General features: G+C 45.9%; 1 protein-coding gene across 1 annotated transcript in view; it reads right to left on the bottom strand.

Moving 5' to 3' along the window:
• The window catches only part of LOC142312565 (uncharacterized), a 72,067-nt gene extending 49,445 nt beyond the window's left edge, over positions 1-22,622 (bottom strand). The window contains exons 1-7 of the mRNA XM_075351557.1: positions 22,342-22,622; positions 19,011-19,160; positions 18,745-18,924; positions 18,539-18,662; positions 17,864-17,931; positions 15,776-15,896; positions 10,322-11,430 (exon numbers count right to left, since the gene is read on the bottom strand). Of these exons, the coding sequence (XP_075207672.1) occupies positions 10,322-11,430; positions 15,776-15,896; positions 17,864-17,931; positions 18,539-18,662; positions 18,745-18,924; positions 19,011-19,088 (1,680 nt within the window). The 5' untranslated portion in view covers positions 19,089-19,160; positions 22,342-22,622. The remainder of the gene's footprint in view (positions 1-10,321; positions 11,431-15,775; positions 15,897-17,863; positions 17,932-18,538; positions 18,663-18,744; positions 18,925-19,010; positions 19,161-22,341) is intronic.
• Between the last annotated feature and the right edge of the window lie 1,764 nt (positions 22,623-24,386).

Raw genomic sequence — 24,386 nt, 5'->3', positions numbered from 1 at the left:
GCCGCTGAAGCCCCGCCCAACCGCAGCTAAACCCCGCCCACTTACAAGGGACCAATTAGATCGTGGAGTGGGCAGTGTTTTAGCCGCAGGTGGGTGGGGTTTCAGCGGCGAAAAGAGCCGTTTAGCGATTTTAGTGGCTCACTTTGGTGATCCGGCTCCTGTCGGTCACTACAGGGAGCTAGATCTTTGTGTCTGATCGTTCATGACCGACACATCACTAATTTGTAGTCACAGTTGCTGGTGGAGGGGCCGAGGGTGGATCAAGCCATGTGAGGATGTCATGATTTTAGGAGGGAGTGATAAAGCCATGACATCATCTCAGGTTCTTCTGAGCACAGTAAGGCTACTTTCACACATCCGGATTTTTGATCTGCGGCACAATACGGCGTTCTGCAGAAAAACCGCAACCGGCTTTTGTAACGCCGGTTGCGTTTTTTTTTTGCATAGACTTACATTAGTGCCGTATTGTGCCGCAGGGGCTTGCGTTCGGTCCGGTTTTGGCCGCATGCGGCAGATTTAGCCGATGCCGCGGCCGGATCGAACGTACCCTGCAACGTTTTTTGCTCCGGCAAAAAACACCGCATCGCGCCGCATCCGGCCGCTGCGGCGCATTTTTCAATGCATACCTATGGAGGCCGGATGCGGCGCGATGCGGAAAAACCCGCATCCGGTCACCGCATGCGGTTTTTTCCACTGCGCATGCTCAGTAGCATGCCGCAACCAGAAAAAAACGGACGGGCCACATGTAAAAACTTATGCAAAGGATGCGGTGTTTTCGCCGCATCCGTTGCATAGTTTTCACAGCCGGATTGAGCCGCAGGGCTCAAACCGGATGTGTGAAAGTACCCTAATGAGCTGTATAGAGAGTACCGAGGACAGTATACACTGTGAGCTAACTGCTGAAGAACCTGTGATGATATGATGTTGGAAGAAAGTCTGACTCATTTTCAGTCTCTTTGTTTCTATAAAAAAATTGTTTAAAACAAAGTCCTGTGGTTGATACCTTTTAATGGCCAACTAAAAAATGGTAATAATAGCAGCTTTCCAGACTACGCAGGTCTCTTCATCAGGCATGGTATAACACAAAATCTGAAGAGTCACACATTTATACGCAACAGGACATAGAATGGGGCAGTAAAGAAGACAAGTGACGTGAAGCAGAACTATCACTATGGCAAGAGGACAAACTATAGTGGCCATAAATATTGCAGCAGTTCATAGATAAGCAGTGTGAAAGTTTTATTGTCCTCTGATTGGGGTCTGGTCTGGGCTGTGATGCCCCCAGATGCTCTGAGTTGCACATTTCTTAATTGATGTTAAAAGACATAAATCCATGTGGCACATTCATTCCTGCTCGGAATGTGTCATCATAAGTTTGTATTCCCAGACTCTCCTGTCTCTCTGGGATCTGAAGTTTCCTTTCAATACCAGCAATTTCATGTCCATGATGCTGTGGTCAGGGTTACAGAAATGTTTTGCCACAGGTAGATCCATCCTATTTTCCCTAATTGTGTGGCGATGAGAATTCATCCTTGTTCTGAGCTGTTGTCCTGTCTCCCCTACATACAGACCCCCAGTTGGACATTTGGTACATATAATTTACACATTAGTTGTGGTGCTGCTGAAGGTACCTGGGATCTTGTAGTCCTGATGGGATCTGGGAATCTTTATCTTGTCCATCTAATATATAAAGCTCAATATATGTGTGTGTGTGTGTGTGTGTGTGTGTGTGTGTGTGTGTGTGTGTGTGTGTCCGGGATTGGCATCTGCACCGTCGCAGCTACAGCCACAAAATTTTGCACACTCATACGTCTGGACCCCGAGAGCGTCATAGGCTATGTTTTGAGGGGAAATTTTGTACAGTTCGCCAAAAAACCTGCCTCCATTAAAGCGAATGGAGCTGGGAGCCACAGTGCAGTCAGAACTTCAGAAGAATGCGCAGCCACGCCCTTATATGGAATGTTGGCGTGTCACAATGCAGCCGGGGAAAGAGACAGACACAAACAGGGAAAGAGGCAGACACAGACAGGATAAGAAACAGACATAGACAGACACAAAGAGACAGACAGACAAAAAGACAGACTGACAGGGAAAGAGACAGACAGGGAAAGAAAGGGAAAGAGACAGACAGGGAAAGAGACAGACAGGGAAAGAGAGGGAAAGAGACAGACAGGGAAAGAGACAGACAAGGAAAGTGACAGAGATAGACAGACAGGGAAAGAGATAGACAGACAGAGAAAGAGATTGAGACAGACGGAGAAAGAGACAGAGACAGTCAGAGACAGACAGGGAAAGAGACAGACAGACAAAGAGAGAGAGACAGAGAGATATATACAGAGGGGGAGACAGACCGTATAATTACATTTATATTTATTTGTTTTGTGATTTTTGTGTGCAGGATACATTTTTGTTACTACATTCTATTTTGTTAACAGCAGTTATTAACCCGGGCGAAGCCGGGTAGTACAGCTAGTTGTCAATATAAATGGATAGGTCTTACATTTTCTTCTGGTTGCAGGGAAGTGTTCCTGTTGTTGGAGAGGACAGGGAGCTTCTGACAATGATGTTTCTCAGATTTGGGGGATGCCTAAAACACAGAAGTGGGGAGTCCGGAAAAATAGATTTTAATCGGGCATCTTTTTGCACTAAGGGTATGTCCGCACGCTACATTCTTGATTTGGCAAAAAAAAATGCACCCTTTGGCAGACTTTGACAACTGTAAACACAGCGTTTGACAAAAAAAAATTTGCATGCATTTTACATGCGTTTTGGATGCATTTTTGACAGTGCGGTCCCACGGCAATTCAGCTCTGCTACATGCCCGCTGACAGCAGACACAGACAGAGCCGCGCGATGAGAATGAACTCGGATGAACTTCAACTTAGATATTTAAATTAATGTGTGTTATCAAAAATAAAATGCATAATGGTTGCTATTGTCCCGCTCTGGACTTCATCTGGAAAGAGGAGGGAATGGTAGGCCTTCTGTTTTTTCCTTTATAAGGTCTTTTAGGACGCGTCATTAATAGGAACAATGTGATCTCAGCTCCTATTAATTTAAATATCTAAGTTTATTATCAAGAAATTGTGTTCACCGCACGCTTTACTCGACCTATCAAAGGAGTTATAATGTAATCTATTTTTGCTACAGTCCATGTTAGCATAATCCATACAATCAGCCTTTTTCCCATCCCCTTGTCATAGGTTTGTTTCATCCTACATGTCGACCCATACAAATATGGGGGTTTTTACAGTATATTATCCTGAACCGTATTTATGTGTGTGTGCGTCGAAATGGATGTACAGTAGAGACCAAAAGTTTGGACACACCTTCTCATTCAAAGAGTTTTCTTTATTTTCAGGACTCTGAAAATTGTAGATTCACATTGAAGGCATCAAAACTATGAAATAAAACATGTCGAATGAGATACTTAACAAAAAAGTGTGAAAAAACTGAAAATATGTCTTATATTCTAGGTTCTTCACAGTAGCCACCTTTTGCTTTGATTACTGCTTTGCACACTCTTGGCATTCTCTTGATGAGCTTCAAGAGGTAGTCACCGGAAATGGTTTTCCAACAGTCTTGAAGGAGTTCCTAGAGATGCTTAGCACTTGTTGGCCCTTTTGCCTTCACTCTGCGGTCCAGCTGACCCCAAGCCATCTCGATTGGGTTCAGGTCTGGTGACTGTGGAGGCCAGGTCATCTGGCGTAGCACCCCATCACTCTCCTTCTTAGTCAAATAGCCCTTACACAGCCTGGAGGTGTGTTTGGGGTCATTCTCCTGTTGAAAAATAAATGATGGTCCAACTAAACGCAAACCGGAAGGAATAGCACGCCGCTGCAAGATGCTGTGATAGCCATGCTAGTTCTGTATGCCTTCAATTTTGAATAAATCCCCAACAGTGTCACCAGCAAAGCCCCCCCACACGATCACACCTCCTCCACCATGCTTCACGGTGGGAACCAGGCATGTAGAGTCCATCCGTTCACCTTTTCTACAAAGACACGGTGGTTGGATCCAAAGATCTTAAATTTGGACTCATCCGACCAAAGCACAGATTTCCACTGGTCTAATGTCCATTCCTTGTGTTCTTTAGCCCAAACAAGTCTCTTCTGCTTGTTGCCTGTCCTTAGCAGTGGTTTCCTAGCAGCTATTTTACCATGAAGGCCTGCTACACAGTCTCCTCTTAATAGTTGTTTTAGAGATGAGGTGTGTCCAAACTTTTAGTCTGTACTGTATGTACAGTATGTACGTGTACACACCTATAGGCCTTTCTGGCCCTGAGTTCCTTGTCTATCATGAGAATTGGTCAAATTTTTCTTCTTCTAGCCAAGCATGTATATCTTTTGGTTTGAGTAGATCTCACTCCTATGGTATCTCTAGGAATTGTATATGGTCAGCATATTTTATAACATGTGCTGTAGCCTAAAATATTTTTGTTAGGATATAAAATCTACAGATTTGGAACCACATCTCATTTTAAAACTCCTTTATTAGCAACTAGGATTATATCTTTAAATTTGAGAAATGGGGGTACCATTATTCTTCCACCCTGTAGTATCATGCGCATTTCCATGTGATAATGTGAAGTTTATTTGTAATGTGCTATCTAATTCACACAACCTTATTACTTATAAGTAGGATTCGATGGTTTGTTTGGTATTTCCTCTATGTCCAGGGTATGTCATCTGAACTTTTTTTTTTTATTCAGGACATTTATATTTAACTTGATATATTGGCATAATTATAATCGATCTAAAATCTATATTCTATATACCTTGTGAAAATTTATCGATACAGTCCATAAATAGCATTGCAGCAAGTACCTTTATACTGCACCTTTGTACTTTGTACTGATTATTTTTGTGCATGCGTCCATAAATCTAGTGGAGTGTTCTCACGCATGCATACTACACCACCGGGAGGTAGCACTCTTATTGACACATCATGCAGGGGGTGTGCGCTAGGAGAACGCTCCTGCGCATACACGGAAGTATACCAACAGAAAGGGAACAATGTTTTAGTGTTCCATGGTATCCACGGTGTCTATAGGCAGGTGCACACTTCCGGTTATGGTAGTTTTCATGCCTCCTTTGATGCAAACACCGGAGGTATTCCTTTAGATTCCTTTAGATGCACACTTCCGGCATCTATAATATCGCCAGCCCGCCTGAATTACCACAACAGGTTTGTCTTTACACGTTGCGACACCGCTAGCAATTGCGAGCGATATCGAGTGCGATAGTCCCTGCCCCCGTCGCACATGCGATATCTGGTGCTTGCTGCCGTAGCGAACATTATCACTACGGCAGCTTCACACGCACTTACCTGGTCGGCGACGTCACTGAGACTGCCGAACAATCCCTCCTTCAAGGGGAGGAGCCTTCAGCGTCACCGCGACATCACTAAGCGGCCGCCCAATAGAAGCGGAGGGGCCGAGATGAGCGGGACATAACATCCCGCCCACCTTCTCCCTTCCGCATTGCCAGTGGACGCAGGTAAGGAGCGGTTTGTCTTTCCTGTGGCTTCACACACAGCGATGTGTGCTGCTGCAGGAACGACAAACAACATCGTACCTGCAGCAGCAGCGACATTATGGAAATTAATGACGTGACACAGATAAGCGATTTTTAACGCTTTTGCGCTCATTCATCATCGCACCAAGGATTTACACATTGCGATGTCGCTACCGGCGCCGGATGTGCGTCACTAACGACGTGACCCCGACGATATATCGGTAGCGATGTCGCAACGTGTAAAGCCCGCCTTATAATTACCTATTCTATTAATTTTTTGACATAAATAGCTCCAGATTTGTCCTTGTTTATGCCCCATTTTTTTCCCTGAGGAAGCCATCTTTAGAGTGGCGATACGTGGCGTCGGGAGGGGGGGGGGTGGGGTTCTGGTTTTCCCTTCCATTATGATTAATTTATCCATTCGCAGAACATGCTTCTGACCACTATGCTGTACACCTGAGTTTGTTTGGAACTGGTACCTATTTATTCTTCTTTTTCATATATGTTGCCTTTCAACTTATTTGTGGGATGTTATTGACATTTAATTCTATTTGTCTATTTCATGCACTTTGTATGAGGCAGTCTGGTTGTATTAGTTGCTCATGGTGTTTCTATATGTGATTGTCAGATGTCGTGTTTTCAACTATTTATTATCCATCTGATTGTTGTCCTGTGACCTATATGTTCTGATGTACATTTAAGTGGAAGAGAAAATTCTGGGGGTTATTGTAAGCTTTATTTTACGCAAACCCCAGTCTGCATATTCACCGTTGTGAGGTTTTACAAGCTTTTTTAGTGTTTTTGTCTACAATAAAGTTATTTATCTTTTATAAAATTTGGTGATCCCATTTGTTACACACCTACCTTTCCCTATGTTTCATTGAAAGTAGAAGTCTAGCTGATTTGGAGCAATGAGACAAAAGTCTATAGACGGCTCTGATGGGGCAAATGATTGTGGAAGAAACAAGGGAAAAAGGGGCTAAAGGCCGCTTTACACGCTACGACATCGCTAAAGCGATCTCGTTGGGGTCACGGATTTTGTGACGCACATCCGGCCACGATAGCGATGTCGTTGCGTGTGACACCTATGAGCGATTTTGAATCGTTGCAAAAACGTTCAAAATCGCTCATCGGTGACATCCCCCCCTAAGCTCAATTATCGTTGCTGCTGCTGCTGCTGTAACGATGTAGTTCGTCGTTCCTGCGGCACCACACATCGCTACGTGTGACACCGCAGGAACGAGGAACCTCTCCTTACCTGCGTCCCGCCAGCAATGCGGAAGGAAGGAGGTGGGTGGGATGTTATGTCCCGCTCATCTCCGCCCCTCCGCTTTGATTGGGCGGCCGCTTAGTGACGTCGCTGTGACGCCGAACGAACCGCTCCCTTAGAAAGGAGGCGGTTCGCCGGTCACAGCGACGTCGCTAGGCAGGTAAGTAGTGTGACGGGTCTGCGCGATGTTGTGCACCATGGGCAGCGATTTGCCCGTGTTGCACAACCGATGGGGGCGCGTATGCACGCTAGCAATATCGGTAATGATATCGCAGCGTGTAAAGCGGCCTTAACGGATCTAGAAATTGAAGGAACTGTCAAGTTTGGTGGAGGAAACCTGATGATATGGGGGTGTTTCATAGCTAAAGGTGTTGGATACTTGGCCAGGATACATGGTGGTCTCAATGCTGAGCTATATGTGAGGTTCCTACAAGACGAGTTACTTCATAAACTCGAGTACTATGGGTATGAAAAGGACGACATAGTGTTCCAGGAGGACAACAACCAGAAGCATACAGTGAGATTGGAGAAGAAATGGTTCAATGACAATGATGTAGAGGAGCTGGATTGTGCCCAGACCTCAACCCAATCCAGAAGAATAAGCTGTATACAGTCCCAAGTGAGACAACCAGTATGCACCAACATTGGTAACGAGAAGACATGAATTGTTTGACACTTGTCGAGGTCAAACAATTCAGTGCACCTCTATGCCTACGTGCATATGTACAGCAAATGCAGACAGGACACGCACACTTTGGCGGCACACACTTTAAAAGGAATTAGCGTTATTGTGTGCTGTTTAATTGCTTATGTTTTTATGCTAAAAAGCAATATTGGGTGCACAAAATACAATAATGCCAAAAATAAATGCACTGCACAAGAGCAGAATTATGCTGTGAATTTCAGCTCTGGAGCACACTGACAGCAGCAAGCAGCTCTCTATCTGTCCTTCACACCTAACAATATCAGACAGTGATTCTCCTATCTAGTCCTTCAATAAAATCCATCCCTACCTAACAGTTTCTGTGACTATCTCCATCAATGCTTAATAGTATCAGTCAGTGACCCTCCTACACTGACAAGCAAAATGGTAACAATGTTTTGAACTTTTCGGCTCCATATCTCACCATCCTCTACAGCTTTTAGCGGGAGACGACCTTCATAGACAATCATTTTGGCTATCTCATGCATAAATTTAGTTATGCAGATTCTTATCAGGTAACTGCATTGTTACTGTTTTTCTCCTAAAAATGTATTTTTTTTTTTAGCATTTTGTAAATCCACCTTTGGCTTTTAACACCGTTTGAATCCTCCTAGGCCCTTGATCAGATTCAAGCACGTCTCGTCTGAAATCTGATCCCAGGTCTCTTCTACACATTCCCAATGTTGGTGCATACCCAAATGAGCCGACCAGTATGCACCAACATTAAGAACGTGTTGAAGACATCTAGGAGCAGATTTCAGTAAAGACATCCTTGAATCTGATTGCGAGCCCAGAAGGATTCAGGCAGAGCTGAAAGCCAAGAGTGGATTTACAAAATACTAAAAAAAAATGTAAAATTTAGATTTTTAGAAGCAAAACGGTAACAATGCAGTGACCTGACAACAATCTGTATAACTAATCATATGCTAAATAGCTGCAAGTCACATTTATGTATGAGATAGCTAAGATGATTGTCTATAAAACGAAGGTCATCACGCATGGAACGCTGTACTGGATGGTGAGATATGGAGCCTGAAAGTCAAAAAGGCAAAACATTGTTACCCTTTTGCTCAGCAGTGTAACTAAAGAATACACCTGCAAAATGGCTAATAAAGCTAAAGAAATCCAGTCTAGTTCAAGGAAGACCTGTTATTGTAGACTCCAAAAGTCAAACTGTCTTATACTAAGACTGGAAGACAGATTCTGATAAAAATAAGGTCAGCATCTTTCAGAAGAAAAGAAAAAAAAATACTATGTCTCATGTCAAGCTCAGTCGAGACAGTCGCATGGGTCAAATTGTAGCTGTGATCCCCTAAACAGGATTTTTTTTTTCTTATTGGATAAGAATCCATCATCCTTCGAAAAGTCCATCATCCGGCATAATTGTGGAATATAGATAGGGTCTCTGAGAGCCATGGAGGATTGGTCACACATTGGGAAAGACCCCTCCTCTAACTCCAGGCAGTGAAAGGTAGTTTTTAGATATCTCTCAAATTTTCAGGTTAGGATCAAAGGGAAAAACGGTAACAGTAGACTCCACAACCATCAGTTGTGAATATCAATCACCAAGTGTATAGCCATCCCCTTCTCTTCTACAACAGCGGTATAGGGGTTCACAAAAACTGTTTTATGTAAATGTAATATATAAAGCTGTGTGTGTGTGTGTGTGTGTGTGTGTGTGTGTGTGTGTGTGTGTGTCCGTTCACTAAAGAAATCCGCACCGTTACATTTACAAACACGAAAATTTGCAGACCCCCCATTTGACTCAGGGATCATCATAGATTATGTTTGAGGGGAAAATGTAACCCCGCGCTTCAGTTATTTGCCAAAAACCTCCTTACATTAAATTCAATGAAGCTGGGAATGGAACTTTTATTATATAGACTCCTATTATGGACAGAGAAAGAGACAAAGAGCCCCACACACAGAAAGACACTTGGAGAAAGAGCCCCACACACACACACACACACACAGAAAGACACTTACAGAAAGAGCCCCCACACACAGAAAGACACTTACAGAAAGAGCCCCCACACACAGAAAGACACTTACAGAAAGAGCCCCCACACACAGAAAGACACTTACAGAAAGAGCCCCACACACACACACAGAAAGACACTTACACAGAAAGAGCCCCCACACACAGAAAGACACTTACAGAAAGAGCGCCACACACACACACAGAAAGACAATTACAGAAAGAGCCCCACACACACAGAAAGACACTTACAGAAAGAGCCCCACACACACAGAAAGACACTTACACAGAAAGAGACCCACACACAGACAAAAAGACACACACAGACACACAAAGAGACACATACACAGAGAGACACACACCGACCTTACCCGTATACTAATTGTGTGGGGTTTTATGAGGCAATATATTGGCTGTTGTGACAGTCACCCTGGATATTTATCAGGTGGTCTATAGTAACAAAATCTTAGCTCTGCTGCTATTTTGCTACAGGTCATTAATAGGAGCTCTGATTGGTTGCTATAGGCAACAGGAGACATTCTTAGTATAAGACAGCTTATGTATCAGTTATGATTTTGGTGGTGAGAGGGCGAGTGGGATACAGGGAGAGACAGGGAGAGAGTAATAGAGAGAGGGGAGAGTGGGATCGAGGTAGAGTGGGAAAAAGACAGAGAGAGAGCGACACTTAGGTACTATCATGGGCACCACCAGGTACGACAGCTAGTAGCTCCTGTAAAAAGATAGTTTTCAAAACAAGAAAATGTCCTAGAAAACTATACACAGTCTTATCCCTATATGCAGGTGTATTATTTGAATTCTATTTGCTTCAGAAATGTTTATTGAAAATCTGATACATTACATACAACCCTCTGATGTTCAAGAAGGTCTGATTGGCAGATAAAACATTTCCCACATTCATAACACAAATACGGCTTCTCCTCTATGTGAATTTTCTGATAATTAACAAGATCCGATTCCAGGTTAAAATCTTTGCAACGTTCTGGACATGAAAATGGCTTCTCCCCTATGTGACTTCTCTCATGTTGGTAAAGACCTGATTGACGTGTAAAACCTTTCCCGCATTTTAGGCATGTGAACGGCTTCTCTCCTGAGTGACTTTTCTGATGTCTAAGAAGATGCGATTTCTGGTTAAAATATTTCCCACATTCTGAACATGAAAAGGTTTTCTCCTGGGTGTGATTTCTCACATGTGCAACACAATATGATTGATTTGTAAAACGTTTTCCACATTCTAAGCACGAGTACGGCTTCACACCTGTGTGACTTCTCTGGTGTCTAATAAGATGTGATTGATTTGTAAAACATTTACTGCACTCTGAACATCCATATGGCTTTTCTCGTGTGTGACTTCTCTCATGTATAATGAGATATGATTGATTTGTAAAACATTTCCCACATTGTGGGCATGAAAACGGCTTCTCCCCTGTGTGAATTCTTTGATGATTAATAAGATGTGATTTCTGATTAAAATATTTCCCACATTCCAAACAGGAGTACGGCTTCTCCCCAGTGTGAATTCTTTTATGATTAACAAGATGTGATTTCTGATTAAAATATTTCCCACATTCCGAACATGAATACGGCTTCTCACCAGTGTGACTTCTCTGATGTATAACAAGATATGATTTTTTGTTAAAACATTTTCCACATTCTGAACATGAAAATGGCTTCTCCCCTGTGTGACTTCTCTGATGTATAACAAGATGTGCTTTTTTGGTAAAATATTTTCCACATTCTGAACAAAAAAATGGATTATCTTTTTCGAGAGGTGTTTGATTTTTAGTACCCCAGTCATGAATTTTATTTTGTTTATCAGTCTTTTCAGAAGATGAAGGTTTATCTGGGGTAATGCCAAGTTCTTCATGTGTAGCCTGTGTGATATCAGGATTATCTGCATTAAAATCCGACATCAGATTTCCCTCCGAGATCCTGGTACATTCATCTGCCGGTAAATAAAACAAACTTTAATATTTTTAAAAAATAAAACATTAAATAGTATGTGAAATTACCCTATTTTACCTAAGCATAGGTGGATTTTTCTTTTAAAGATATTTTTAAACATTTTTTAATAATACGAGATATAAGGGACATTAATGCACCACTCTGTATCACAGTTCACAATTTCAATGTTGCAGAAGAATACAAGATTCATTTACAATACTATATTATGACTAGAGTTGAGGGGAAATAGAAAGCGAGAGAAAGCGAAAGCGAGAGAAAGCGAAAGCGAAAGCGAGAGAGAGAGAAAGCGAAAGCGAGAGAGAGAAAGAAAGCGAAAGCGAGAGAAAGCGAAAGCGAGAGAAAGCGAAAGCGAGAGAAAGCGAAAGCGAGAGAAAGAGAAAGAAAGAAAGAAAAAGAAAGAAAGAAAGAAAAAAATAAAAAACGAATCCGGATCGTGCAGCCGGATTCCCGCGTCCGGGTCGGACCCGGATCGGACGCTGAAACCACGCGGATCCGAGTTTTTACAGTTCGGGTCCGCTCAACACTAATTATGACATGACCAAAAACTTGTAAAGAGGAATTGACTATAATACATGAAAACTTGTGTGTTAGTAAAGGAACAAAAATGTTGAATATTCATTTTTAATCGATAACCCATTCATACAGCTATACATGTTCCCACCCATGAAGAGCATGGCTGGAAATTAAGGTAAACCCACAATTGTTAAGATTACAGTATAGGCTGACGATCTCCTATCCATATATTTCAATACCTTATTCCCTAAACATTTTCAAAAGAGCTTAATATTTCCCTACACTCTGACTAGGTCAACGCAGGCCAATTCTTTTTAGTGTTATGATGTTCATTGTGTGTTAATACTAACAGTACAACTAGAGCAATACCAAACATAATATTCCAAAGCTTTATTGCAGTTGGTGTAAAACTAATCGTAAACTGTCAGATATCTATTACAGGCCTGGGGTTCATAGTCAGGCTCGAGGCTGCCGTTGTAGAGCATGGCCCCCTGCAACTGAATTGTGGGATGCCGATAGCCAGATGCTGTGTTAGCCATTGACCATGGTACAGTGCTGGCCAAAAGTATTGACACCCCTGCAATTCTGTCAGATAACTCAGTTTCTTCTTGAAAATGATTGCAATCACAAATTCTTTGGTATTACCCGGTTTCCCCGAAAATAAGACAGTCTTATATTTTTTTTTTGCCCTGAAAAAAGCGCTAGGTCTTATTTTCAGGGGGTGTCTTATTCTCGAGGAGACATGGTTGGGGGTAAGTTTACCCCCCACAAAAAGCAGACCCCCCCCATCCCAGGATCGTCATACTTACCAGCCCAGGGCATCTGTATGGCTCCCAGATCCTCCTGTGATCTCCCATCAGGTACACTGCATGACTCCCCTGTATCTGGCCGACATCAGATCTCTCTCACACACACACACACACACACACACACAATATCGCACATACGCGCGCACACACTCACAACATCCGGACATACCACATGATTCCGGCCATGTGATCCTCCGGCAGGTCCTGGAAGGTCACTGCACGCACAGTATCACCGCCGAGAAGCAAGCGATATCGCCGGATGTTGTGTGTGTGTGTGTGAGGTGTGTGTGCGAGTGTGATCTGATGTGTGTGTGCGCGTGTTCCGCCGCAGGACCTTGATGCGCTCACCTGCTCCCGGTCGGTGTCTTGTGAGTATGATCGGGGGTCTTTTTTCTTCTGTCTTCTCTCTTCTGGGGGTGCCCGCTGCCTATAATGAAGTGTCCTGCAGTGTCTTTAACTCTTTCACTGCTGCATGACACTTCATTATTGACTGCGGCTAGGTCTTATTTTCAGGGGATGTCTTATATTAAAGCTTCCCTGAAAACTCCTGGGAGGTCTTATTTTCGGGGGAGGTCCTATTTTCGGGGAAACACGGTATTATCTTAATTTATTTTGCTTGCAATGAAAAAAACACAAAAGAGAATGAAACAAAAATAAAATCATTGATCATTTCACACAAAAATCCAAAAATGGGCCAGACAAAAGTATTGGCACCCTTAGCCAAATACTTGGTTGCACAACCTTTAGCCAAAATAACTGCGAACAACCGCTTCTGGTAACCATCAATGAGTCTCTTACAATGCTCTGCTGGAATTTTAGACCATTCTTCTTTGGCAAACTGCTCCAGGTCCCTGAGATTTGAAGGTGCCTTCTCCAGACTGCCATTGTGAGATCTCTCCACAGGTGTTCTATGGGGTTCAGGTCTGGACTCATTGCTGGCCACTTTAGTAGTCTCCAGTGCTTTCTCTCAAACCATTTTCTAGTGCTTTTTGAAGTGTGTTTTGGGTCATTGCCCTGCTGGAAGACCCATGACCTCTGAGGGAGACCCCGCTTTCTCACACTGGGCCCTACATTATGCTGCAAAATTTGTTGGTAGTCTTCAGACTTCATAATGCCATGCACACGGTCAAGCAGTCCAGTGCCAGAGGCAGCAAAGCAACCCCAAAACATCAGGGAACCTCCGCCATGTTTGACTGTAGGGACCGTGTTCTTTTCTTTGAATGCCTCGTTTTTTTCCTGTAAACTCTATGTTGATGGCTTTTCCCAAAAAGCTCTACTTTTGTCTCATCTGACCAGAGAACATTCTTCCAAAACGTTTTAGGCTTTCTCAGGTAAGTTTTGGCAAACTCCAGCCTGGCTTTTTTATGTCTCGGGGTAAGAAGTGGGGTCTTTCTGGGTATCCTACCATACAGTCCCTTTTCATTCAGACGCCGACGGATAGTACGGGTTGACACTGTTGTACCCTTGGACTGCAAAGCAGCTTGAACTTGTTTGGATGTTAGTCGAGGTTCTTTATCCACCATCCGCACAATCTTGCATTGAAATCTCTCGTCAATGTTTCTTTTCCTTCCACATCTAGGGAGGTTAGCCACAGTGCCAAGGGCTTTACACTTCTTGATGATACTGCGCACCGTAGACACAGGAACTTTCAGGTCTTTGGAGATGGACTTGTAGCCTTGAGAGTGCTCATGCTTCCTCACAATTTGGAGTCTCAAGTCCTCAGACAGTTCTTTGGTCTTCTTTCTTTTCTCCATGCTCAATGTGATGCACACAAGGACACAGGACAGAGGTTGAGTCAACTTTAATCCATGTCACCTGCTGCAAGTGTGATTTAGTTATTGCCAACACCTGTTAGGTGCCACAGGTAAGTTACAGGTGCTGTTAATTACACAAATTAGAGAAGCATCACATGATTTTTTAAACAGCGCCAATACTTTTGTCCACCCCCTTTTTATGTTTGGTGTGGAATTATATCCAATTTGGCTTTATGACAAATCTTTCTTTTTTTTCCATTGAAGACAAATTAAATGAAGATAATACCAAAGAATTTGTGATTGCAATCATTTTCAGGAAGAAACTGAGTATTCTCTGACAGAATTGCAGGTTTGCCAATACTTTTGGCCAGCACTGTATCTAAAGAGTTCAAGCCAATTCTAGACTGCTCTCACCTCCCCACTTTCGTGTCCATGCTTGTAGCAAGGAATTAACAGAGTGAGAGAACCCAGAGGAATCTGCAGATGCCATTTCACTTCTTATAAGGAAAGCAGCATATTCCATTAGGATGTTAAAGGGAACCAGTCAAGAGATGTATGGTCACCAGACTTGTCCCCAGGGCAGGGAGACGTGCATGTGTGCAATGGAGGCCTCTGTGTGGGTGACCTAGGATCCACATAGGGTTGGGAAGGAGAACAGCGACTGTACAAGATAGAGGAGGTGCCGGATCAGAAACACCCATTGAACCAGATCGCCCCCTAGGGGAGTATAATAAAAGAAGTTTTTTACAATTTACAGCGTTGACTGGGCTCTTATATATCGCTTTCTAGAATACCGTATAAGAGATCACTGGTGGTGGCCGCACCTTACAAAGGGACAGATATGGTGACAGGTTCCCTTTAAATCCAATAAATTACCATAGCTTTCCTTTAAAGTGGATTTATCACCAGATTTCAAAATGCTTTGGTATATATAAAAAAAAATTCTTTTGACTCAATGAGACTGGTGTACTTACTGTGAAAATGCACATCAGAATGGATTTAAAACGAGCATATTACGAATCCAAGTACAGCTCAAAATGCTCAAGTTACCATCAGAATTTTACAGCCATTCGGATATTAATTTTAAAAATAAGTACACCAGCCTCTTCAGATCAAAGAGATCTATTTAATACTGTATACAGGTTATGTTGTGACATTTGGTGATAAATCCACTTTAACAAATTGGCCATAAAAATGTTGCATCCAGTGGAGAAGTGGAGTATGCGACTAATCTGCATTTACTGCTCACCTGAGCCGTTACCTGTAGGACTTTCCTCTTTACACGGCCTCTCCCCCCAGATGTCGATCTCCTCTATTTTTATTATGTTTGGAGCATCACTGCAGGTCAGATCTTCATCCTGATTCAAAACCTGTGAAATAAAGAAAGTAAAAGTCAGAGACTTGGACAAAATACATGGAAGCGATGACCAGAAAAGATCATTCAAGGGTTATCGTGTTTCCCCAAAAATAAGCCCTACCCCAAAAATAAAACCTAGCAGGACATTTCGGAGTATAGCTTAAATATAAGCACAAAGATAAGCCCTAGTTGTAGTTCAATAATGAACACACACACACACATCCGGTGATACCGTACTGCCACAGGGACCTGGGACAATGGAACGCATCAAGGACCTGCACTGGAACGCATCGATGCGTTCCATCGCAAGTCCTCGCGTTCCACAGCACTGTGTTACGTCACCACTGGAGTCTGCTCCAGCGACTTCTGCTCCGATCGCCAGGCGACGCCGTGTTCCTGCCGTGGATGGTGCTGGTGATGGGAGAGGAGTCGACGCCAGCGGCACCGGTGGGCGCAGGATCCGATCATCCACTGGGCTGGGTTATCTTGGGATCTGCAGTACCGCTGGCTGACTGTGGGTGGCGGATGTCTTCCAGCTGAAGTTGCCAGCGTTCAGCTACAGCCAATGGGAAGACACCACACCCTCCTTATTCCCCTCCTGTCACATGACCACTGCCAGAGATAGTTCTGATTTCCAGGCTCCTGTTACGTCCTATTCTGTTTTGTGATTCCTGTGTGCTGACTTCTGCGTGTTTTCGGACTATCCTTCTGCCTACTGTTTTTGTACCTCGCTGCCCGATCCGGATTTGACCTCTGCTACATTTGCTTGACTACGTCACTACCTGCCGATTCTGTTCCTGTTCCGCAATTCCTGGTTTGACCCTGCCTGACGACTACTCTCATCGGACTGCAGGCTACCACAGGTAGTGATCTCCAGGGCCCTGTGTAATTCCAAATCCCTGTAGAGGGGTTAAAGGGTTTCAGGGTTCTGGGGGTCCTGCTTGGGGAGTGGCTACCCTCTAGTCTGTCCATTACAGCCCGTCTGAGTCTGTGGATCCAGGCAGGCGTTACACACTGCTGGTCAGAAGCAGTGCGGTATCACCGGATGTTTCTTTACATATGTGTATGCATGATGCTCCTGAGATCGGATGTGTGTTTGTGCGAGTGCGACTGGAAGTAGGGCAATACTGCTGCGGAGCACACAAGGACCTGCTGGGAGCGCTTGTGGATCGCAGTAGAATCAGAGAGCGACGCAGATGTCTGAGGTCTGATAAGTATCATTCTCCTGGGGGATGTCTGCCTTTTTAGAGGGTAAACTTACCTCCAACCTGAGTTTTCCCAAAAATAAGTCCTACCCTAAAAATAAGCCCTAGTGGATTTTTCAGGGGAAAAATAATATAAGACAGTACCTTATTTTCAGGGAAACACGGTATTCCCAATAAACAAGTTACACCCCATCTGCTGATGATCGGTGAGGGTCTGACTGCAGGGATAGGGGCTCTGTGTAAAACCAAAATGAGTCTCTGCAGCTCTGTGCTGCCTACACCAGAGATGTGCGTGCTCTGCCTCTGCTCCATTTATTGACTATATAAGAGCAGCGCTGCAATTTGTAGTCCCAACAACAGTCAAAATTGCTGAGGATGAGATTGCGTAGCTGCGCTGCAATCATCATGGAGCCATCCAGATGCAACTTTGCGTGTATAGAGTGCCACTATAAAGATCGATGAAGGTCCAAGCCGTCAGACCTCCAGAGATCAACAAGTAATCCATCATTATATGCATAGGAAATAACTTGTTTTTTTGGGGGAATATCCCTTTAGTTAGCAGTGCGACGAAAAATTACATAATGGCAAATTGCTGCAGGTCTCCTAATATCAACCTATTACATAACCAGAAGTGTGAGGAGATCCAGACGCCATGTAACGTCTGTGGTCCGCTGCCTTCTCCGCCATGTATAAATCATATAATAATGCTGGACGGCAGAACACGACCTGCACAGCCTCCTACACATCAGATCCCTACAACCTCCTCCCCACCGACCTGATGATCCTGTGACCAGTCCTGAGCTCCGGGATGTCTCTCTGGCGTCGTCCTCTTACTGGTTTTTACTGTAGGAGACACAGAAGGAAATCAATTAATTCCTTATATATAAGTAATTTAGTTTTTGCTGCTTTGGGAAACTCAACACAATGATTGTAACAAATGTACTAATAAGTTTTATCAGACGTTCTGCTCTGTTTTCGTCCCTTCTTATGACAGCCGTGTCTCCTGATCACACACCGCTCCCATCATTGATATGGAGGAGCCTGTGACCAGACACTCTGCATCCAGGACATGAGCGCAGGAGCGGTGCACCACTGGACCCTCAGGGTGCCACACTCCCATCATTGATATGGAGAAGCCTGTGTCCAGACATCCAGGATACGAGCACAGGGGATGTGCGCCACAATGGAGGAAGTGGAGATGTCTCATCATTGGCCGCGGCGGTGACCACTGCTCCTGTGCCCGTGATTGATGGCAGAAGCCACCCGCCCATCTATACTGTAAAGTACAGTGACAGGTAAAAGACCCAGGAGAGTAATCAACACAGTGGGGATAAGTCCATCATTCTGAAAGGTTTTTGGTTGTTTTTTTTTACAGTAGATGGACAATCGCATTAAGATTTTTCGAAAGCCGCCAATCCCTTTAACAGATGTGTGTATTTCGCCCTATTACCTGGTGATGTGCGGGGCGGATTCTCCTCCTTCATGACGTCCTTGTACTGATCCTTGTGTCCTTCTAGATACTTCCACTCCTCCATGGAGAAATAGACGGTGACGTCCTGACACCTTATAGGAACCTGACACATACAATGATACCGTCATCCCCCGATCCCTTCATAGCGTTACTGTATAATGTCCCAGCATTCCCAGCAGTGTCACCTCTCCAGTCAGCAGCTCAATCATCTTGTAGGTGAGTTCTAGGATCTTCTGATCATTGATGTCCTCATGTATCTGGGGGTGCGGTGGAGGCCCCGGGATTGAGCTCAGGGTTCCTCCCCATCTCTCAGACACAGGGGCCTGACAGCGATCACCAGAGGTCTTCTTCACCACCGTGTAATCCTGTGTATGGAGAGACAGTAATAATATCACTTCAGACATTTCCAGCGTCCATCACCTCCTCTGGTCACATCATCAGAACCTCTCACCTCTCCAGTAATCCGGAAGAGGATCTCTAGGGTGAGACTTATTATCCTCTCCACCATCTTGTCTCTGGTCCTACTCATCCTTTATGGGTAAGTAAAGAAAATGCTTTTACATAGAAGATCTCAGCGAAGAGGATCCTTTATTGTAGGAACCTAAACGGAAGGAAAATGAGAGAAGATTCCATAAAGTGTCGATTTTTCTGTTTACAAATTTATTTAAACTGCTTCACAGCCGCTTCAGCTAGTCACTGTCTGCAGTGGTCATGTCAATATTACATGCTTGTACGACAATTCACAATGTCCTGTCACTTGGGATCATTCGCAGATCCTGTAGGACAACAATGGTGGGATCTCCAGGTGCAGACATCAGTTCCTGGAAGGGCTTGTTCCCAAGACCGTACAAATCTGACAAGTGCTAGGTATTCTTTCTTGTCCGATATCACACCGACCTGTGTTATTCAAAGGGGTGAGCAGAGGATTGATTTGTTTTCACTGACAAAATCTGTTGGTGACAGAAATCGCAGCTCGCTGCAGCTTTACTCTGAATTTGGATGAGATTCACCCAATCAAGTCCACGGGTGTGAGAAAAAAATTAAAATCAGACAGATTATTTTTATACTGGTTTTGTGATCCCAATCTTGTGAAAAATGGGTAAAATTGTAAAGTGCTTCTAAAAACAATCCTGCTCATACTCAAAGATAGTTTATGGTGATGAGCGGGCACTACCATGCTCGGGTGCTCAGTACTGGTAACTAGTGATGAGCGGGCACTACCATGCTCGGATGCTCAGTACTGGTAACTAGTTATGAGCGGGCACTACCATGCTCTGGTGCTCAGTCCTGGTAACTAGTGATGAGCGGGCACTACCATGCTCGGGTGCTCAGTACTGGTAACTAGTGATGAGCGGGCACTACCATGCTCGGGTGGTTAGTACTGGTAACTAGTGATGAGCAGGCACTACCATGCTCGGGTGCTCAGTACTGGTAACTAGTGATGAGCGGGCACTACCATGCTCGGGTGCTCAGTACTGGTAACTAGTGATGAGCGGGCACTATCATGCTCGAGTACTCAGTACTGGTAACTAGTGATGAGCGGGCACTACCATGCTCGGGTGCTCAGTACTGGTAACTAGTGATGAGTGGGCACTACCATGCTCGGGTGCTCAGTACTGGTAACTAGTGATGAGTGGGCACTACCATGCTCGGGTGCTCAGTACTGGTAACTAGTGATGAGTGGGCACTACCATGCTCAGGTGCTCAGTACTCGTTACTAGTGATGAGCGGGCACTACCAGGCTCAGGTGCTCAGTACTGGTAACTAGTGATGAGCGGGCACTACCATGCTCGGGTGCTCAGTACTCGTAACTAGTGATGAGTGGGCACTACCATGCTCGGGTGCTCAGTACTCGTAACTAGTGATGAGCGGGCACTACCATGATCGGGTGCTGGGTACTTGTAACTAGTGATGAGCGGGCACTACCATGCTCGGGTGCTCAGTACTCGTAACTAGTAATGAGCGGGCACTACCATGCTTGGGTGCTCAGTACTGGTAACTAGTGATGAGCGGGCACTACCATGCTCGGGTGCTGGGTACTTGTAACTAGTGATGAGCGAGCACTACCATGCTCGGGTGCTCAGTACTGGTAACTAGTGATGAGCGGGCACTACCATGCTCGGGTTCTCAGTACTGGTAACTAGTGATGAGCGGGCACTACCATGTTCGGGTGCTCAGTACTGGTAACTAGTGATGAGCGGGCACTACCATGCTCAGGTGCTCAGTACTGGTAACTAGTGATGAGAGGGCACTACCATGCTCGGGTGCTGGGTACTTGTAACTAGTGATGAGCAGACACTACCATGCTCGGGTGCTCTGTACTGGTAACTAGTGATGAGCGGGCACTACCATGCTCGGGTGCTGAGTACTCGTAACTAGTGATGAGCGGGCACTACCATGCTCGGGTGCTCTGTACTGGTAACTAGTGATGAGCGGGCACTACCATGCTCGGGTGCTCTGTACTGGTAACTAGTGATGAGCGGGCACTACCATGCTCAGGTGCTCTGTACTGGTAACTAGTGATGAGCGCACACTACCATGCTCGGGGGTTCAGTACTCGTAACTAGTGATGAGCGGGCACTACCATGCTCGGGTGCTCAGTACTGGTAACTAGTGATGAGCGGGCACTACCATGCTCGGGTGCTCTGTACTGGTAACTAGTGATGAGCGGGCACTACCATGCTCGGGTTCTCTGTACTGGTAACTAGTGATGAGCGGGCACTACCATGCTCGGGTGCTGAGTACTCGTAACTAGTGATGAGCGGGCACTACCATGCTCGGGTGCTCAGTACTGGTAACTAGTGATGAGCGGGCACTACCATGCTCGGGTGTTCAGTACTGGTAACTAGTGATGAGCGGGCACTACCATGCTCGGGTGCTGAGTACTCGTAACTAGTGATGAGCGGGCACTACCATGCTCGGGTGCTCAGTACTGGTAACTAGTGATGAGCGGGCACTACCATGCTCGGGTGCTCAGTACTGGTAACTAGTGATGAGCGGGCACTACCATGCTCGGGTGCTCAGTACTGGTAACTAGTGATGAGCGGGCACTACCATGCTCGGGTGCTGAGTACTCGTAACTAGTGATGAGCGGGCACTACCATGCTTGGGTGCTCAGTACTGGTAACTAGTGATGAGCGGGCACTACCATGCTCGGGTGCTCAGTACTGGTAACTAGTGATGAGCGGGCACTACCATGCTCGGGTGCTCAGTACTGGTAACTAGTGATGAGCGGGCACTACCATGCTCGGGTGCTCAGTACTGGTAACTAGTGATGAGCGGGCACTACCATGCTTGGGTACTCTGTACTGGTAACTAGTGATGAGCGGGCACTACCATGCTCGGGTGCTCAGTACTGGTAACTAGTGATGAGTGAGCACTACCATGCTCGGGTGCTCAGTACTGGTAACTAGTGATGAGCGGGCACTACCATGCTTGGGTACTCTGTACTGGTAACTAGTGATGAGCGGGCACTACCATGCTTGGGTACTCTGTACTGGTAACTAGTGATGAGCGGGCACTACCATGCTCGGGTGCTCAGTACTGGTAACTAGTGATGAGCGGGCACTACCATGCTCGGGTGCTCAGTACTGGTAACTAGTGATGAGCGGGCACTACCATGCTCAGGTGCTCAGTACCCGTAACTAGTGATGAGCGGGCACTACCATGAAAAGAAAAAAGTGCAGGAAGAAAGCGGAACACTGATGAGAGTAAAGAAGCGCAGAGCAGTACGGGGCGGGAGGGGTTAACGCTGCTGCGCCTAGCGACGTGTTCACACCTACCTCCTCCTGCAGAGCCGCACAGCTCCGGAGCACTGTACACCTACGGCCGTGGCTGATGACGTCACCGGAAGGGGCGGGGCGCACACCAGGAAGTGGCATCGCACTTGTGTGTGCTGCGGTGTTTGATGTTAGACGCTAGACTGTGGGAAATAATATTTATTCCATATGAAAACTTCGGGCTGCATTTCGAACACGCCCCCTGTCCACGTGACCGAAATGGCGTCATACATGGAATGAGCCCATACAGTCTAGCATGGTCTACAGTGCTGCGGCCGGTGAGCTTGTTGTAAACTGTAACTGTTCACTGGTGAAGGAGGAAGAATGGAGGCGGTGACTGACAGGAGGAGGAACTGAGGTGGAGACTGACTGGAAGAGGAGGTGAAAGGAGGAACAGAGGGAGAGACTGACTGGAAGAGGAGATGAAAGGAGGAGGAACGGAGGGGGAGACTGACTGGAAGAGGAGATGAAAGGAGGAGGAACGGAGGGGGAGACTGACTGGAAGAGGAGACTGACAGGAGGAGGAACGGAGGGGGAGACTGACTGGAAGAGGAGATCAAAGGAGGAGGAACGGAGGGGGAGACTGACTGGAAGAGGAGACTGACAGGAGGAGGAACAGAGGGGGAGACTGACTGGAAGAGGAGATGAAAGGAGGAGGAACGGAGGGGGAGACTGACTGGAAGAGGAGATGAAAGGAGGAGGAACGGAGGAGGAGACTGACTGGAAGAAGAGATGAAAGGAGGAGGAACGGAGGGGGAGACTGACTGGAAGAGGAGACTGACAGGAGGAGGAACGGAGGGGGAGACTGACTGGAAGAGGAGACTGACAGGAGGAGGAACAGAGGGGGAGACTGACTGGAAGAAGAGACTGAGGGTGAGACTGACTGGAAGAGGAGACTGAAAGGAGGAGGAACGGAGGGGGAGACTGACTGGAAGAGGAGACTGAGGGGGAGACTGACTGGAAGAGGAGACTGACAGGAGGAGGAACGGAGGGTGAGACTGACTGGAAGAGGAGATGAAAGGAGGAGGAACGGAGGGGGAGACTGACTGGAAGAGGAGACTGACAGGAGGAGGAACGGAGGGGGAGACTCACTGGAAGAGGAGATGAAAGGACGAGGAACAGAGGGTGAGACTGACTGGAAGAGGAGATGAAAGGAGGAGGAACGGAGGGGGAGACTGACTGGAAGAGGAGACTGAAAGGAGGAGGAATGGAGGGGGAGACTGGAAGAGAAGACTGAAAGGAGGAGGAGACTGACTGGAAGAGGAGACGGAGGGTGAAACTGACTGGAAGAGGAGATGAAAGGAGGAGGAACGGAGGGGGAGACTGACTGGAAGAAGAGACTGAGGGTGAGACTGACTGGAAGAGGAGACTGAAAGGAGGAGGAACGGAGGGGGGAGACTGACTGGAAGAAGAGACTGAGGGTGAGACTGACTGGAAGAGGAGACTGAAAGGAGGAGGTACGGAGGGGGAGACTGACTGGAAGAGGAGACTGAAAGGAGGAGGAACGGAGGGGGAGACTGACTGGAAGAGGAGACTGACTGGAAGAGGAGACTGAAAGGAGGAAGAACGGAGGGGGAGACTGACTGGAAGAGGAGACTGAAAGGAGGAGGAACGGAGGGGGAGACTGACTGGAAGAGGAGACTGAAAGGAGGAGGAACGGAGGGGGAGACTGACTGGAAGAGGAGACTGAGGGTGAGACTGACTGGAAGAGGAGACTGAAAGGAGGAGGAACGGAGGGGGAGACTGACTGGAAGAGGAGACTGAAAGGAGGAGGAACGGAGGGGGAGACTGACTGGAAGAGGAGACTGAGGGTGAGACTGACTGGAAGAGGAGACTGAAAGGAGGAGGAACGGAGGGGGAGACTGACTGGAAGAGGAGACTGAGGGGGAGACTGACTGGAAGAGGAGATGAAAGGAGGAGGAACAGAGGGTGAGACTGACTGGAAGAGGAGATGAAAGGAGGAGGAACGGAGGGGGAGACTGACTGGAAGAGGAGACTGAAAGGAGGAGGAATGGAGGGGGAGACTGGAAGAGAAGACTGAAAGGAGG

This window comes from Anomaloglossus baeobatrachus, chromosome 5 (assembly GCF_048569485.1).
Source record: "Anomaloglossus baeobatrachus isolate aAnoBae1 chromosome 5, aAnoBae1.hap1, whole genome shotgun sequence".
Classification (NCBI taxonomy): Eukaryota; Metazoa; Chordata; class Amphibia; order Anura; family Aromobatidae; genus Anomaloglossus; species Anomaloglossus baeobatrachus.
This window is presented reverse-complemented; position numbering and strand designations above follow the sequence as displayed.